The sequence below is a fragment of the Grammomys surdaster genome, unplaced genomic scaffold, assembly GCF_004785775.1.
Source record: "Grammomys surdaster isolate TR1022 unplaced genomic scaffold, NIH_TR_1.0 62, whole genome shotgun sequence".
Classification (NCBI taxonomy): Eukaryota; Metazoa; Chordata; class Mammalia; order Rodentia; family Muridae; genus Grammomys; species Grammomys surdaster.
In genome coordinates, this window is record NW_021604564.1 from 5608571 (window position 1) to 5622112 (window position 13542).

The following is a 13542-nucleotide window of genomic DNA, read 5'->3' on the forward strand; positions in this document are numbered from 1 at the left end:
CTTTCTTTCTTTCTTTCTTTCCTTCCTTCTATATATAAATAGTTGAAATGAATGAAACAAAAATATAATTCATCACCTAAATAATTTCTTGGACCTGAAAAAAAAATAAAAGCTTGCTTTCTAAGGTCAGAGGGCCTTGATCACTTTCGTTTCTGGGTGTCATGTGAATCTTCACACACAGGGCAGTGGGCATGCATCCAACTTGGGCTGTTATATATATATATATTTTTATACATACTTGTTAATCAGAATCTCCTTTGGGTTCTGTTTCTATAAATCAACTTTTCAGTGAAGTATTCCCTTACTGGCTTTTAAGAACAGCTTTAGTACTTCCTGATTCTTTCCCTCTGCTTCTCCCACCGTCATAAAACTTAATGGTTTTAAATTTCCTGCTTTATTTTATTGAAAATATAAAACTCATTTTAGTCTATCCAAGTATATATGTATGTTAGGTACTTAGTAATCCTAGTAATAGTTTGAAAAGAAATTTCACTTAGCACTGCTAAGATTTGGAACTTGGAACTCTTTTTTTTTCCTTCATCTCACTTATCAAGTCTGCATTGTCCCTACCTCACTGAAATGTGTTGTCATGAAGGGTCGCTGATATATAGTCCTCTTTTGTCTTTGTCTCATTCTGATCCCCTTGGGCATTCACAGCAGATATGTTTTTACTTGAACTGTAATTATTCGCCTTCTGGTTCCTAAGTCGTTTTAGTTGTTTTAAGATACCAGATTGGCTTTACCAGCTGGATATGGAGGTATAGAACCTAGTTTGATTCATAAGTTTCTGTCATTTGTGAGTGATGGAAGCCATGATAAGAGAGTGATGAAGTTACAAATAGGTTTATCCAAAAAGGTACTGCAAGTGGCCCGTTAAGACAGTGGGAAGGCTCTTGTCAGCATGTCATGTGGTGGGTTCTCATTAAGGACTTTCTTAAACCAGAATGCTGAATGCCAGTCAAATGTAGCCATGCCAGGGAGGGACTGCAGAGTGCTGATAAAACTATCTGTTTGAATTGTATTCTCTTTAATAGATAGTAGACTTATTAATACTTAATAAGTATTGATGGGTATAGTTGATCAAAGTATTTAAATGTGTGTATCAGTGGTGCTTTACTAAGTTAGTACAATGAACACATTATTTTTTATTTTTTATTTATCATTTTTTTTAGATTAGGAGGCTGAGGCCCAGAAGACAGCATTGTTATTTGAATTCTAGCAGATTGGTTTCAGGACTTGGAAGTTTATTGTGTGTATTATGTCGTCCACTTTTTACTTTTTTGACTATCCAAAACAGTGCCACTGTCCCTAGTAGTATGTGATGTTTCTAAAGTAATGCAGGTAGTGTTGTAATACCTTTGTACACCCTAACTTGAGGAGTTGTCCCTCCAGGCGGTGGATTGTGGGATTGTTAGACCTGAGGAAGCACAGGCAGGACTAACAGCTAGATTGACAGAATGCACAAATCTAACTATAAAATGTGTGCTCTTCACCACGAGACTTGATGGCATCGTTTCAGATTGGATATGTAGTTTTTGGATTACTCATTCTTCTTTTCGGTACTGAGTATTTCTTTGAAAAAGTATTAGTCAGTTTTGCCTCCCTGTAGCTTATTCTTGTCTTAGTTGAGAGCAAGCAGTGACTTAAAGAGAAAGCTTTTATTTTGGCTTTCTGCTTCAGAGGTGTCAATCCAGTATGGTGGGGACTAGAGAGTGGAGTAGAGCAATATCAAGTTAAACAAGAGGCAAGCATGAGTGGACTGGAAATGGTCAGGGCATGATGTATCTATTCCCCAAAGGTTTAAAGTGTCTAGAACCTCAGGTATCATTCCTGCAGCTGGAGACCTGGACTTTAGCACATGAACAATGGCGAATGTTTCATATTTAAATAATAACAAGAAGCTTGACTTTGTCATCCACGCCCTCTAAAAACTACAGCAGTTTGACCATGACCTTCCTGTTGACTTCCTGGAAGATACAGCATCATTTAAATCTTTGGATTTTATGTATATGAGCCCACTCACCTTTTAAAAATAGAATGTACTGTTTTTGTTCTATTTTGTTGTTTTTTGTTGTTGTTGTTCTATTTTCTGTTCGTGTTTTTAAATGTCTTCCCACTGCTTTTTATTGGTATTGGTTTATTTATAATCCTTTATAACTAATTTTTGTTTTCGTAGTTGCATTTCCTTTCATATGGTTTGTCAGTGGTTTTAGTGTGTGTTGGTTTGAATGAAAATGGTCCTAATAGGCTCATAGGAAGTGGCACTGCTGGGAAGTGTGGCCTTGTTGGAATTGGTGTAGTATTGTTGGAAGAAGTATGTCACTGGGATTGGGCTTGGAGGTTTCAGATGTGTGTCCAGTGTGGCACTCTCTTCTTGCTGTTTGCCTATTTGGATGTAGAACTTTGAGCTACCTCAACAATACCATGTCTGTTTTCTGCTTTAATGACAATAGACTAAACCTCTGAACTGGAAGCCAGCCCCAGTTAAATGTGTTCCTTTATAAGAGCTGTGGTGGTCATGGTGTCTCTTCATAGCAGAAGAACACTGACTAAGACATTGTGTGACTCTTTTTTATCTCTGATGGCTTCCTGTTCTTTGTTATACTCAGGTTTGTCTTTGATCTCTTGTATTGATGTGTGCTATATTGTATAAAGTCTCTGTCTTTGCTAGGAATTCTTACTGTTTAGTGAGAGTTGTTTTATTGAGTAATGTTAAGTTGTGGAGATGCTCACAGTCAGAATTTTTATATGTTCTATGCTAACTTCCTGGTGAGTTTTCTTTCACTACCTTCTTTGCTCTTGGCTGGTTTTTCAGTATTTGACTATTTTGAGTTATTTCTGTGCTAGTTATTTGTCTAGAGTCATATATAGGTCCAGATCATGAAGAAATAGCCATTCTTTTTATTATACATAGGAGTCAAGTTACATGTAAATTCTTCTAGGTTTTATTGGTGTTTATGTAACAGAGATCAGAAACATAATTACTTACAAAATTGATTACTATGCCACAACACTCCCCAAACACTGTGTGTGTGTGTGTCTGTGTGTGTTTGTATAAATTGGACTTGAAAATTGAAGTCATCATGCATACACCCTATTTCTGTTTTTACATAAGAGATACAAACTTTCCTTTCAGTATGTATGTACCACTTATTTTGAAGAACCAGCTGGGGTCTGTAGGTCATGCATATTGACATTTTCCTAGCTGACTTTTTTCTTGGTTTTATTAAAGGCAAGGTTGCTTTTGTTTTTGTTGTTTAGAGACATTCATAATTTTTGTCATTTTATTTCTAGGTATTTTAGTGATGGGACTGTCTTTGCACACTATGCAGATGTCGTGGGTCTTCTGCTTAGATTGCGGCAGATTTGTTGCCATACCCATCTTCTTACAGAAGGATTGTCTTCAAGTGACCCCTCCAGTAAGGATATGGGATTAGTTCATACCATTGTATTTGCTAAATATTTCAATTAGAAGAACGGGTTTTTATACAACTTGAATTTGGTCAATGACTTTGCTATACCTTGCTTTAATTAAGATTTATTTAAAATTACATTTTTATTCTATGTGTGTGTATATGAATAACGTGGGTTCATGGATCCGTGTGGGAGATTAGAGCATAACTTGCAAGAGTCAGTTCTTTCTGCACCATGTTAATTCTGGAAATTGAATTCGTGTTGTCAAGCATGGTGGCAGGTGTCCTTACTTGCTGAGCTATCTTACTGGCTCCAAGAATTTTTTTATGAATGAAATCTTACTGGCTCCAAGAATTTTTTATGAATGAAATGGAAGTACGATATCAATGTAGAAGAACATTCAAACTGGTTCTCTCTTGTATGCTGCTAGTGTGGCAGATGTTATTTTATGACATGCTTAACTGAGATGACTATTGCGTCTTCAGAGGTTTTCTTAGAATTCCACATTTATGGCATGCTTTTTGCAAATGCCAGGATAAAGATGGAAGACAATTAAGCAGAGTTTCCTTATATAAGATAAACTATTCTAGTCACATTACAAACTTTGTTCTGAAACTAATTTTTGAGCGTCCTTTTTTTTTCTAGGAAGTGATACACCTGAAGAACTGAGAAAGATGTTAATAGAGAAGATGAAGTTAATTCTGAGATCTGGTTCAGATGAAGAATGTGCAATTTGCCTGGATTCATTAAAACTTCCTGTGATAACACATTGTGCACATGTGTTTTGTAGACCTTGTATTTGCCAGGTCATTCAGTGTGAGCAGGTTAGTTTGTTGTTCAGTATGGAGTCAGTGTTTGATGGAGTGATTTACCTTTCTTTGGTATAATAAAAACCCAACTAAGTTCCAGAGATGATAGGGTGTTCCATTCTTGAATTTAATAATATACCCTTTATGGTTAATTATTTCAGCATTGTAATAGGCAATGTATTTATTATTAATTAAACAGCACTACTTTTTGGAGACATTATGTTTTAGTAATTCTAGTTCTAAATTTCAGATCCTTGTGTTCAATTAAATATATTAATAGAGACACAATGAATTTAAATTTTATAGTAGCCATATTTTTTAAAAAGTAAAAAAGCAACATGTTTAATGTAGTCTAATATATTTAAGGCACTTATATATAACTTTTTTTTCTTAAACTAAGATTAAAAATCTGATGGTATTCTACTTTTTATCACCCTAATCTGGCTCAGCTGTGTCTCAGTGATGCTCTATCTGATTAACACATACAGCTCATTACTGTGTTGAATGAAGTAGGGTAAACTAGGGCTAGATTCTTTTGTGGAAAATGTTGAATAATATTTTAAACAATCTGCCAGCTAATGCAAATTCAAAATAGTCTTAAATGCTGTATACTATATATGTGGGGCAATGCCCAACTTACACTTACAGGCTTGATTATGAAGTAACCCTAGCTGTATGAAGTACTATCTTGGTCCTTTGTATAGATTTTTAATGTAGTTTTATTTTTAGTATGTTTTTCTTGCAATGATATTGAGTATCTAGTTAAGGTACAATATCACTTTGTTCGATCCTGCTTTGAACGAACCTGTCGTATTTGAGAGATACGGATTTCTCACGCTGTTATAAGCTTTATAAAGTATAAGTGGTTCTCAACCTGCCTAATGCTGCAAACCTTTAATTCAGTTCCTCATGTTGTGCTGACCCCCAGCCATAAAATTATTTTGCAGCTACTTCATAAGTGCAGTTTTGCTAGTTACGAATATTAATATAAATATCTAAAATGTAACCTCTCCAAGGGGTCATGAGCCACAAGGTGACAACCACTACACTAAGACATTGCTTTCTTCTTTTGAAGTGTTCTATGTGTTTTTACTGTATTATAGTTAAGGGCAAGAAATTGTCACCTTTTACTTAGTAGCAGATGATACTCAGTGTTCTGAGCTTCTGCATTTAGTCAGGATTACACTCGTTTCTCTGTCCTTTACAACATGTTGTAAACATGTCTCTTACAACATGAGGACATGTTTGTATGTTTGGAGTTCAGGTAAAGTCAAGTAAATGAATATGACAAAAAGCATGAATAAAATAAGGAGTGTAGAACTTTCTATTCATGACAAAAAGTTTAGGTAAATTTATATTTCTGTTATATAAGTGTGGCTCATTCTTTGTTCTTTTGTATATAGCCACATGCAAGGTGTCCTTTATGCAGAACTAAAATACATGGAGATAATTTACTAGAATGTCCTCCAGAAGAATTGGCCTGTGACAGTGACAAAAAGTCCAACATGGAATGGTCGTCCAGCTCAAAGGTAAAAGTCCGTATGTGTAAATACTCTATAATGTTTTATATTTAATGAGTAAATGTCATAATAAAGTAATAATTCCAATTCTGCTTTTAATTCTGTCATTTCGTATTCTTTTAGTTGTACTGGCTTTTGTTTATATTTAATGTTGAATTTCAGTTGGAAAAGGAAGGTATTTGAATTATTATGAGTTTTTTTTTCAGTATTTTGCTTTCATTTTTGCCTTTTAGTTAAATTATATGAAACCTTCTCAATAAAAAACGTTGGAGATTTGTTCAATGAATCTTGCATTATGTGAACCCTATTAAAGTTAGTTTGTGCAAACAAATTGTTAAAAACTAGAGTGCCTGGACTTACCTTAACAATTTAGATGGAGTCTAATGAATACAATATTTACTTTTTTTCAGATTAATGCTCTAATCCATGCTTTGATTGAATTACGGACAGAAAACCCCAACATAAAATGTTTGGTTGTTTCTCAGTTTGCCTCATTCCTGACTTTAATAGAAAGAGCACTTGAGTAAGTTTAACAAGCACTTTTACTTCACACAGAAGGATTTTGTACATGTGTGTTGTGTGATAGCCCTACTTAATGTTTTAATGTTTTACCAGTTTAGTCACTTTGTCTATTTAAAATGATATTCAGTGTAACAACAGAACTTCTCCTGAGCATAAGATTTTAAAATTAAGTCTAAATTAGTCAGGAAATAATTGAGTTAGTACCTGGCAGATGGCTAGATGCTCAGTAGACATTTGCTTTACCAAGAAATGAATTATTGAATGAATGTGTAGTTCACTCAGAAGCTGTTTACTTAGCTTGTGCAAGCCCTTGGGTTTGACTGATCCTTAGTATCACAGGAATAAATTATGAGTGAATTTGGTTTAACTAATATTTGTTAACTATTTAATATTTCTCATAGTATATTACCTGTTTTCTTTTTCCCGTTAGAGCCTCAGGATTTCTGTTTGTTCGCTTAGATGGTTCCACAATTCAAAATAAAATAGCTGAATCAAATCGTTTTAAAGCCACAGAACCAGGATCTCCTAATATAATGCTGCTGTCCTTAAAAGCAGGTGAACTCGGCTTGCATCTCTCTACAGCTTCTCGTGTGTTCTTAATGGATCCAGTAAGTCCTTACATAGAGTTTTCAAAATGTTATTACAACAAAACAAAACAGGAAAAGAAACAAAACCTGTTGGAGAGATGCCTTTTTAGTTACAGTTGTGGAAAGGTAACATCCTTATTTGCAGATGAGGAAACTGGTACACAGAAAAGTAAACTGTTCCCACATTCACACAGTAATCTGTAAAACTAGTCAGGTTCTGTGTTTTTATGTACGGTTCTGTGCATTTCAACTCTTTTGAATACATAAAACATGACTATTGTAATGCTTTTAAGATTCAGTTAACAGCAAATCAATGAGCTCTCAACTTTGTGTTGTATGATCAAGGCATTGGGAATGTGATTATAAATCAGATATTGGCTCTTGTCATGGTCATACCTCATATTTGCCTAAATATTTGGTCAAATACATATTTAAGCCTGCCTCTTGAGATCTAGAAGTTCCTGAAGAAGACCTAAAAAGTACATTTTAGGGATGCATTCTAGTTGATTCAGGCTCAGTTGTCCATGAATATAATATTCTTGATAAGTTTCCCTGGCTGATAGCATGTACTTAATGTGGTTGTGTAATAAAGTCTCTAGAGATAATTTGGATTTCTGGTAGCTATACTAGATATATATTGTTCGCTTATTGTTCCTAGATACAGTACAGGCAATAGAAAAAATTGATTTCATCTACTGGTATCATAATTTTAAAATATCTGTGAAATACAAGTAATTCAAAAGATTTTTAGAAAACTGTAAGCTGATATTGCCTGAAGTCAGTCTCCTCTACTAGAAAACATATAACTTGAGTCATCAGCAAATTAATAGCTAAGTATTCCTTTTCTTAGACCTCGGGGTCATTCAGAAGAGAATAACAGCTTAAGCCTGACTACTATTGTAAATCTCATCTGCATATGAGTTATAATTGTGTCTATTTTCAGCTAGTACTTGCTGTGTAAATATATTTTTACCCCGAATACTGTTTTCAGGTGTGTATGTGTGTGTATGAATGTTTGTGTCTGTATAAGTGAGTATGTAGACCAGAAAAGGACACTGGCTGTCTTTCTCTGTTGCTTTCCACGTTACTCTGTCAAGACAGGGTCTGTTACTTGAACCTGGACCTTGCCATTTTGTCCAGGCTTGCTGGCAAGCTGTCTCCTAGAATCCACTTGTCTCTATCCCCCAACACTGATACAAACACATGGGATCATGCACAGATTCTGGGTTGGTGGTAGGGATTTCAAACCCAGGTCTCAGGTTTCTACAGCAAGTTCTCATTCCACTGAGCCACTTCTAGCTCTTGCTAAAATCTTCAAATTTAGCTTTTTTGTAACTTTTGTTACTTATCGATGTTTATGTGTATCTGTCTGCAGTGTGCTCAGGAGATGCCTGAGGAATCCAAGCAGAGAGCTTCAGATACCCTGAAGCTGGTGTTTCCTGGTGCTTGTGAAATGCCTGAATGGGGTGCTGAGAACTGAATTCTAAATCTCATGAAATGTCCAGGGTGTTGAGGAGCCAATACAAGGATGGCTGTCCACTGCTCCCATGAGCAGACAGCAGGGAACTGGACAAAGGGACAGTGCTTATATAGGATTTCTGAGGGTGTGGGGCTTCTCAGGGCAGGGATTTCCAAAGTGAGTATTGTTAGTGGGATTTTGAGTCCTGAGCTTGAGGGAGCTCAGGGATTGATGTGTTTTTTTCTGTTCAGAGATTGGTGACTTTTGTTCATCTCCCCCCTTCTCTGTATTGGGCCCATATGGTGGGAAGTCCTTCTCCACTGAAGCCAGCTTTTGCTGAGGCACCATGTCTGTGGGGCTTCTGGGTGGGGGTGAGGCTGGAGAGGAGGAACTGCCACTGTGGACAGCTCCTATGGACTAGCTCCTACAGTGGCATTACACTAAAGCTGTAGGCTGAGGCAGGAAAGGCTTTGCCACCGCGGACAGCTCCTCATGCTGATTGTAGGTTGCTTCAGGAAAGCTGTTGGCACTGTGAAAAGCTCCTGAGGGGTAGCTCCCACTGACACTGGAAAGGCTGTATATCACCATGGACAGCTCCTGCAGCTCCTGTGAGGGCTTTAGGCTGAGAAGCTATTCCACCATTTAGACAGGAGCTATCATTTTGGACATCTCCTGTGGGACATTTTACTGCAGACAGTCATAGGCTAGGACAGAAGGCAGAGCCAGCTTTTGTGAGGTAGTGGGTTTTGTGGTATGCTGCTCAGGGACTGCAGATATAAGCATGTATGTATATGTGTATACAAATACAACCTATATAATGTCATTTGCGGGTATGTTTTCAGGGCTGACCATTTGGTATTGGATAACCAGTTGGTGTGCTCTTTGAGGAAGACTATTTCTCCCACTCTCAGCATTCCTTAGTGGGCTGTAGTTCATTGTGTCTGCTTGGAGCACCTTGGGGCTTTCCTCATACACATTAGCATGTCAGAAGCTAAAGTCTCACCAACATTGTCTGTGTAAACATTGAACAAGGATGACAGCAATAGATACGCTATCATTTTGAAGCCGTTTGGCTGTTCCTGAGAAACTCTGTAGCTTGGTGTTCTTTTGCTGTATCACATCATTTTCTTGAGCTTAAGGTAGAACTTAGGTACTTTTAAAGTACAAGTTTTTCAAATCCAGCTGATTTCAAACAAACACATATGGTTGTATCGACAAGTCTAAAACAGCCTTTAGGACTTTTGGCTACTATTGAAACTGTTTTGTAGTTTATCAATAGGGAAAAGCAGGAAATATATCAAGAAAACAAATGCTCAGCAAAAGAGGAGAAACTTTCTCATATGGGGGCACAAGAATGACATCGTTTGTGTGGTCATTTAAACCACCGGAGAAGGTTTCTGACCAATGGGCAGGTCTTAGGTTGTTTCTGCCGCACCTCTCAGGCTTTTGTTGGGCACAGGTTGGACATGCCTATCTGAGATGCCCTAAAATTTACATCTGTTTGAGTACTGTCACAAACTTCAGAAAGTTTTGGATGTTTGGTTTTGGATTATGGATCTATGCAAACATTCCAGAATCTGAAAAATTGAACTTTAAATCACACAGGTCCTAAACATTTTAGGTAAGATTCTCAGCCACTTTTAAAGTGGGTAGAATGCAGTCTATGGGGAAAAGCTGGCAATCTTCATAGTGCTGGAGAAATAGCTTTCTTCCAGGTACGTTTGCAATATCAGTGTTTGAATTTCATTAGAGAAGGAGGCATCTAGATATACTGCGATGAAGGACTAGTGCAGAAATGTGCACAGTAGAGCAGTAGTAATGCAGTTATGTCCTTCTTAGGCCTGGAATCCTGCTGCAGAAGATCAGTACTTTGAACGGGGCCATCAACTGGGCCAGACACAAGAGATTATCATCACAAAAGTGAGTTTTTAAAGTTACTTAAGGTTGTTTGCTTTTTAAAAACAACACAGGCAATGTATGAATACATTACTGCCATAATTGAAATAGAATGTGGAGAAAATGTAAAATTTGTTTTGTCTCCTTTGTAGTTTCATTTTCAAAGATTTTTTTCCTCTGTAGTTACATATGGTTTTATTCATGTATATATCTCAACATGAAAAATTGAAAGAAAACGATCTTTGGGAACTTGGAATTGTTATTAAATGACTTCCAGTTGACTTCAGTGTAGACTATGTAGTGCTCCTGGGAGCACTGTTCACGGTTAGAATGTATCTAGCCTATGGAAGGTCTTGAGTTTGATCCCCAGCATTATAAAACAAAAAGCAAATATTTTATGTGTATGCAATGGTGTAAATGTATGTGATCCGAAGTGAGTGAGCATGCATCAGTTTGCATTTACCTTGAAAAAAAATAGGCCTTAAATATAGTTCGTATGTCTGCTGCTTGTGGTTTTATTTTCCTGCAGTGAACTACATGTTCATTTCTTCTTTGCTTTTGCTTGTAGTGCAAAGAAAGTCTTATAGCATCAAGGACTTTATTTTTCATTTTGATTTTAGTTGTGTGTTGAAAATGGTTTATCCCCAGCTCTTATCTGTAAACTTTCTGAGCCTTTTTGTCAAGAGATTTTAAAGTTCAATGATTTCAGATGTGTTCTATTTTTATTTAAATATGTTGTTCTAACACCTTTTTTTTTTTTCTGTAGTTACAGAGCAGTGAGCATTATGAGAACCCTTTACCTTTTAAGATATCAAAGCATTCTTTATTAGTTTTTAATGTCTTAGTACTTGTGGCCTTATTTGCGTTGTAAAAAGGTCAGTCTGTATGATCCTTCTGGAAGATACTGTGTTTTGTGAAATGTTCCTACATTTATTCCTTTTTCAAATGAAGAGGCTATTGTTCTGTGACCTTTTGTGTTTTTGGAGTTTGTTTTGCTTTGAAAAAGTTCATAGTCTTTTCTACTAGTAGCAACTGTGTATATGGGTCTATTTCTAGTCCATTCACTTGTTCTCGTTCCTTGATGTCTTCTGTTCTCAGAATAATACTTTATAATTATGATTTTTTTTTTTTACAAAGTATGTTTATGTTGGGAACTGAAGAGATGGCTCAGCAGTTAAGAGTGCTTACAACTGTTTTAGACACCAAACCTTGGTTCACATCACGGGTGCTGTTTCTCAAGCACCATGTACTTTCTTTAGAGTTGGGGTTTTGCAATAGGTTAGGCTGGCCAGCCAGTGAATCCTAGATATTTGCATGCCTCAACCTCCCCAGCACTGCTTTATAGAAGCATATTGAACAATGCTTGGCTTTTTAAATGCAGCTTCTGCAGCTTGACTTAGGTTCTACTGATTGAGACTACAAAGTATGTTTAGATATCTGATAAAATGTTCTCATTAATGTTCATTTTGAAATTTTTATTAGTTAATCACTATTGCTGTTGGAAATTTGAATCTATGCCATTATATCTTTGTGGAATATTGCTCAGGATTTACTAAATTTATAATTCCTTTGATAACTGTCATGTTTGGCAATAAGAAGTGTTTCTGTACAAAAACATAGTAAATTGTGTATCTAGTTTTTAAAATATTTCAGTAAAGTTCTGCAATATAGCTTTTGTTGTTATTGCAGAAACAAGGATATTTTAGCATTTACTAGAAATACTTTATTATTTCACATTAAATGATTTCCTAAGAAGTGTCTAGTAGAGATCATGAATAAAATTTGGATGTGTCTTTTATTCCTAGGTGAGGACTTTGTTATTACTTTTCAAGATTCTTATCAGAAATGTTGAATTTATCAAGAGTTTCTTAATCTGTTGCCACATTGATATGTACCTTCTTATGTACATAGACTCTCATTTGTGGGAACTTCATTTGACTCTTTATAAGACTGAGTTCATTTTGCTAATAGTCTAGCTACAGGGATACCTATATAATTTGTGTTTGTCGTTCTCGTGTGATGATTGTGAGGAGTGTGTAAGTTCTCTGCTGAAATGGGAGTATTTTGAAAAGTCGGTGTAGTCCAGCTAACTACCTGAACCACCCGCCATGTTCCCACACTAGAAGCGCCAGAAGTTAAGAGCACCCCACGAGATGTTACTGTGGCAGCTGGTTCTGCTGATCAGCTCCATAGAGACCATGGCCCAAAGCATGGATCTTGGGCCAATGCTGTCACCCTCATGGTTCTCTGCTAAGCTGCAGACATTACCCGCCATGCTTGCAGTTCCCGGTAGAATGAAGACTCTTAATGCTTAAAGATTATCCAATGGATTTATATATCAACAAATACTTAATACATAAGATGCTCAACCAATTAGAATTATTATCCAATATCTAACCTTTTGATAGAAATTGTTACCCAGAACTGCTAGAGATCCATGGTTCTTCCTCCATGTTGCTTCCTCTCTCCCTTCTTTCCTCCTCCTCTTCCTTTTCCTCCCAACTCCTCACTCTGCCTACATCTTCTAATGCCCAATCACCAAGCTCCACTGCAAATACAATGTATCAGGAAAATATCCTGCTACACTATGCTTCCAGCCATAATCTTTGTATGAGAAAATGACATTGGGTGAGAAAGGGGAGTCATGTTTAACTGTGTATATCCTCACTGCATGTTGAGAAAAGGAAATTAAATTATATGCATACACACAAATATGTATGTATAAGTAATCATTTCACTTTTAAAATGTGGGTACACCTGAAATAGAAGTCCTTTTAAAGGCGCGTGTGTTACTGTTTCACCATGCCTCCGGTGTTTTCTTTCTTACTTTAGTGTGCAGTGTTATTAGCATGTTCATCCTTTGTGTGGCTTAGGAAAAGGCAGTTATTTAGTAAAGGTTTCTTAAAAGCATTAAAAAACTTCATTTTGTTACCTGAAAAGTTCTTAACCATTATTTTAAATTTAACTTTTAACTTATTTTTTTTTCTTTTTGAAGTTCATTGTGAAGGATTCTGTTGAAGAAAATATGTTGAAAATACAAAACGCGAAAAGAGAGCTTGGAGCCTTTGGAATGAAGAAAATAAACTCCAGCGAATTGAAACAAGCTAAAATCAATGAAATCAAAACTTTAATTGATCTGTAATTTGTCGGGGTTTTCTAAGATCAGTTTAAACAGATACTTAAGTTTTACAGATGAAAAATACAGATTTAAGAATGAGATCTAGGGCTGGAGCGATAGCTCAGTGGTTAAGAGCACGAGGTCCTGAGTTCAAGTCTCAGCAACCACATAGTGGCTCACAACCATCTGTAATGGGGTCTGATGCCCTCTTCTGGTG

The 13542-nt window shown here is 36.3% G+C and overlaps 1 protein-coding gene across 2 annotated transcripts in view; it reads left to right on the forward strand.

The window, feature by feature from the left end:
- Positions 1-13542, forward strand: part of Hltf (helicase like transcription factor) — a 59560-nt gene extending 46018 nt beyond the window's left edge. For both annotated transcript variants that reach the window (XM_028758276.1, XM_028758325.1), the window contains 7 exons: positions 3295-3419; positions 4060-4238; positions 5627-5752; positions 6154-6266; positions 6696-6873; positions 10151-10231; positions 13203-13542. In XM_028758276.1, the coding sequence (XP_028614109.1) occupies positions 3295-3419; positions 4060-4238; positions 5627-5752; positions 6154-6266; positions 6696-6873; positions 10151-10231; positions 13203-13349 (949 nt within the window). In that variant the 3' untranslated portion in view covers positions 13350-13542. The remainder of the gene's footprint in view (positions 1-3294; positions 3420-4059; positions 4239-5626; positions 5753-6153; positions 6267-6695; positions 6874-10150; positions 10232-13202) is intronic.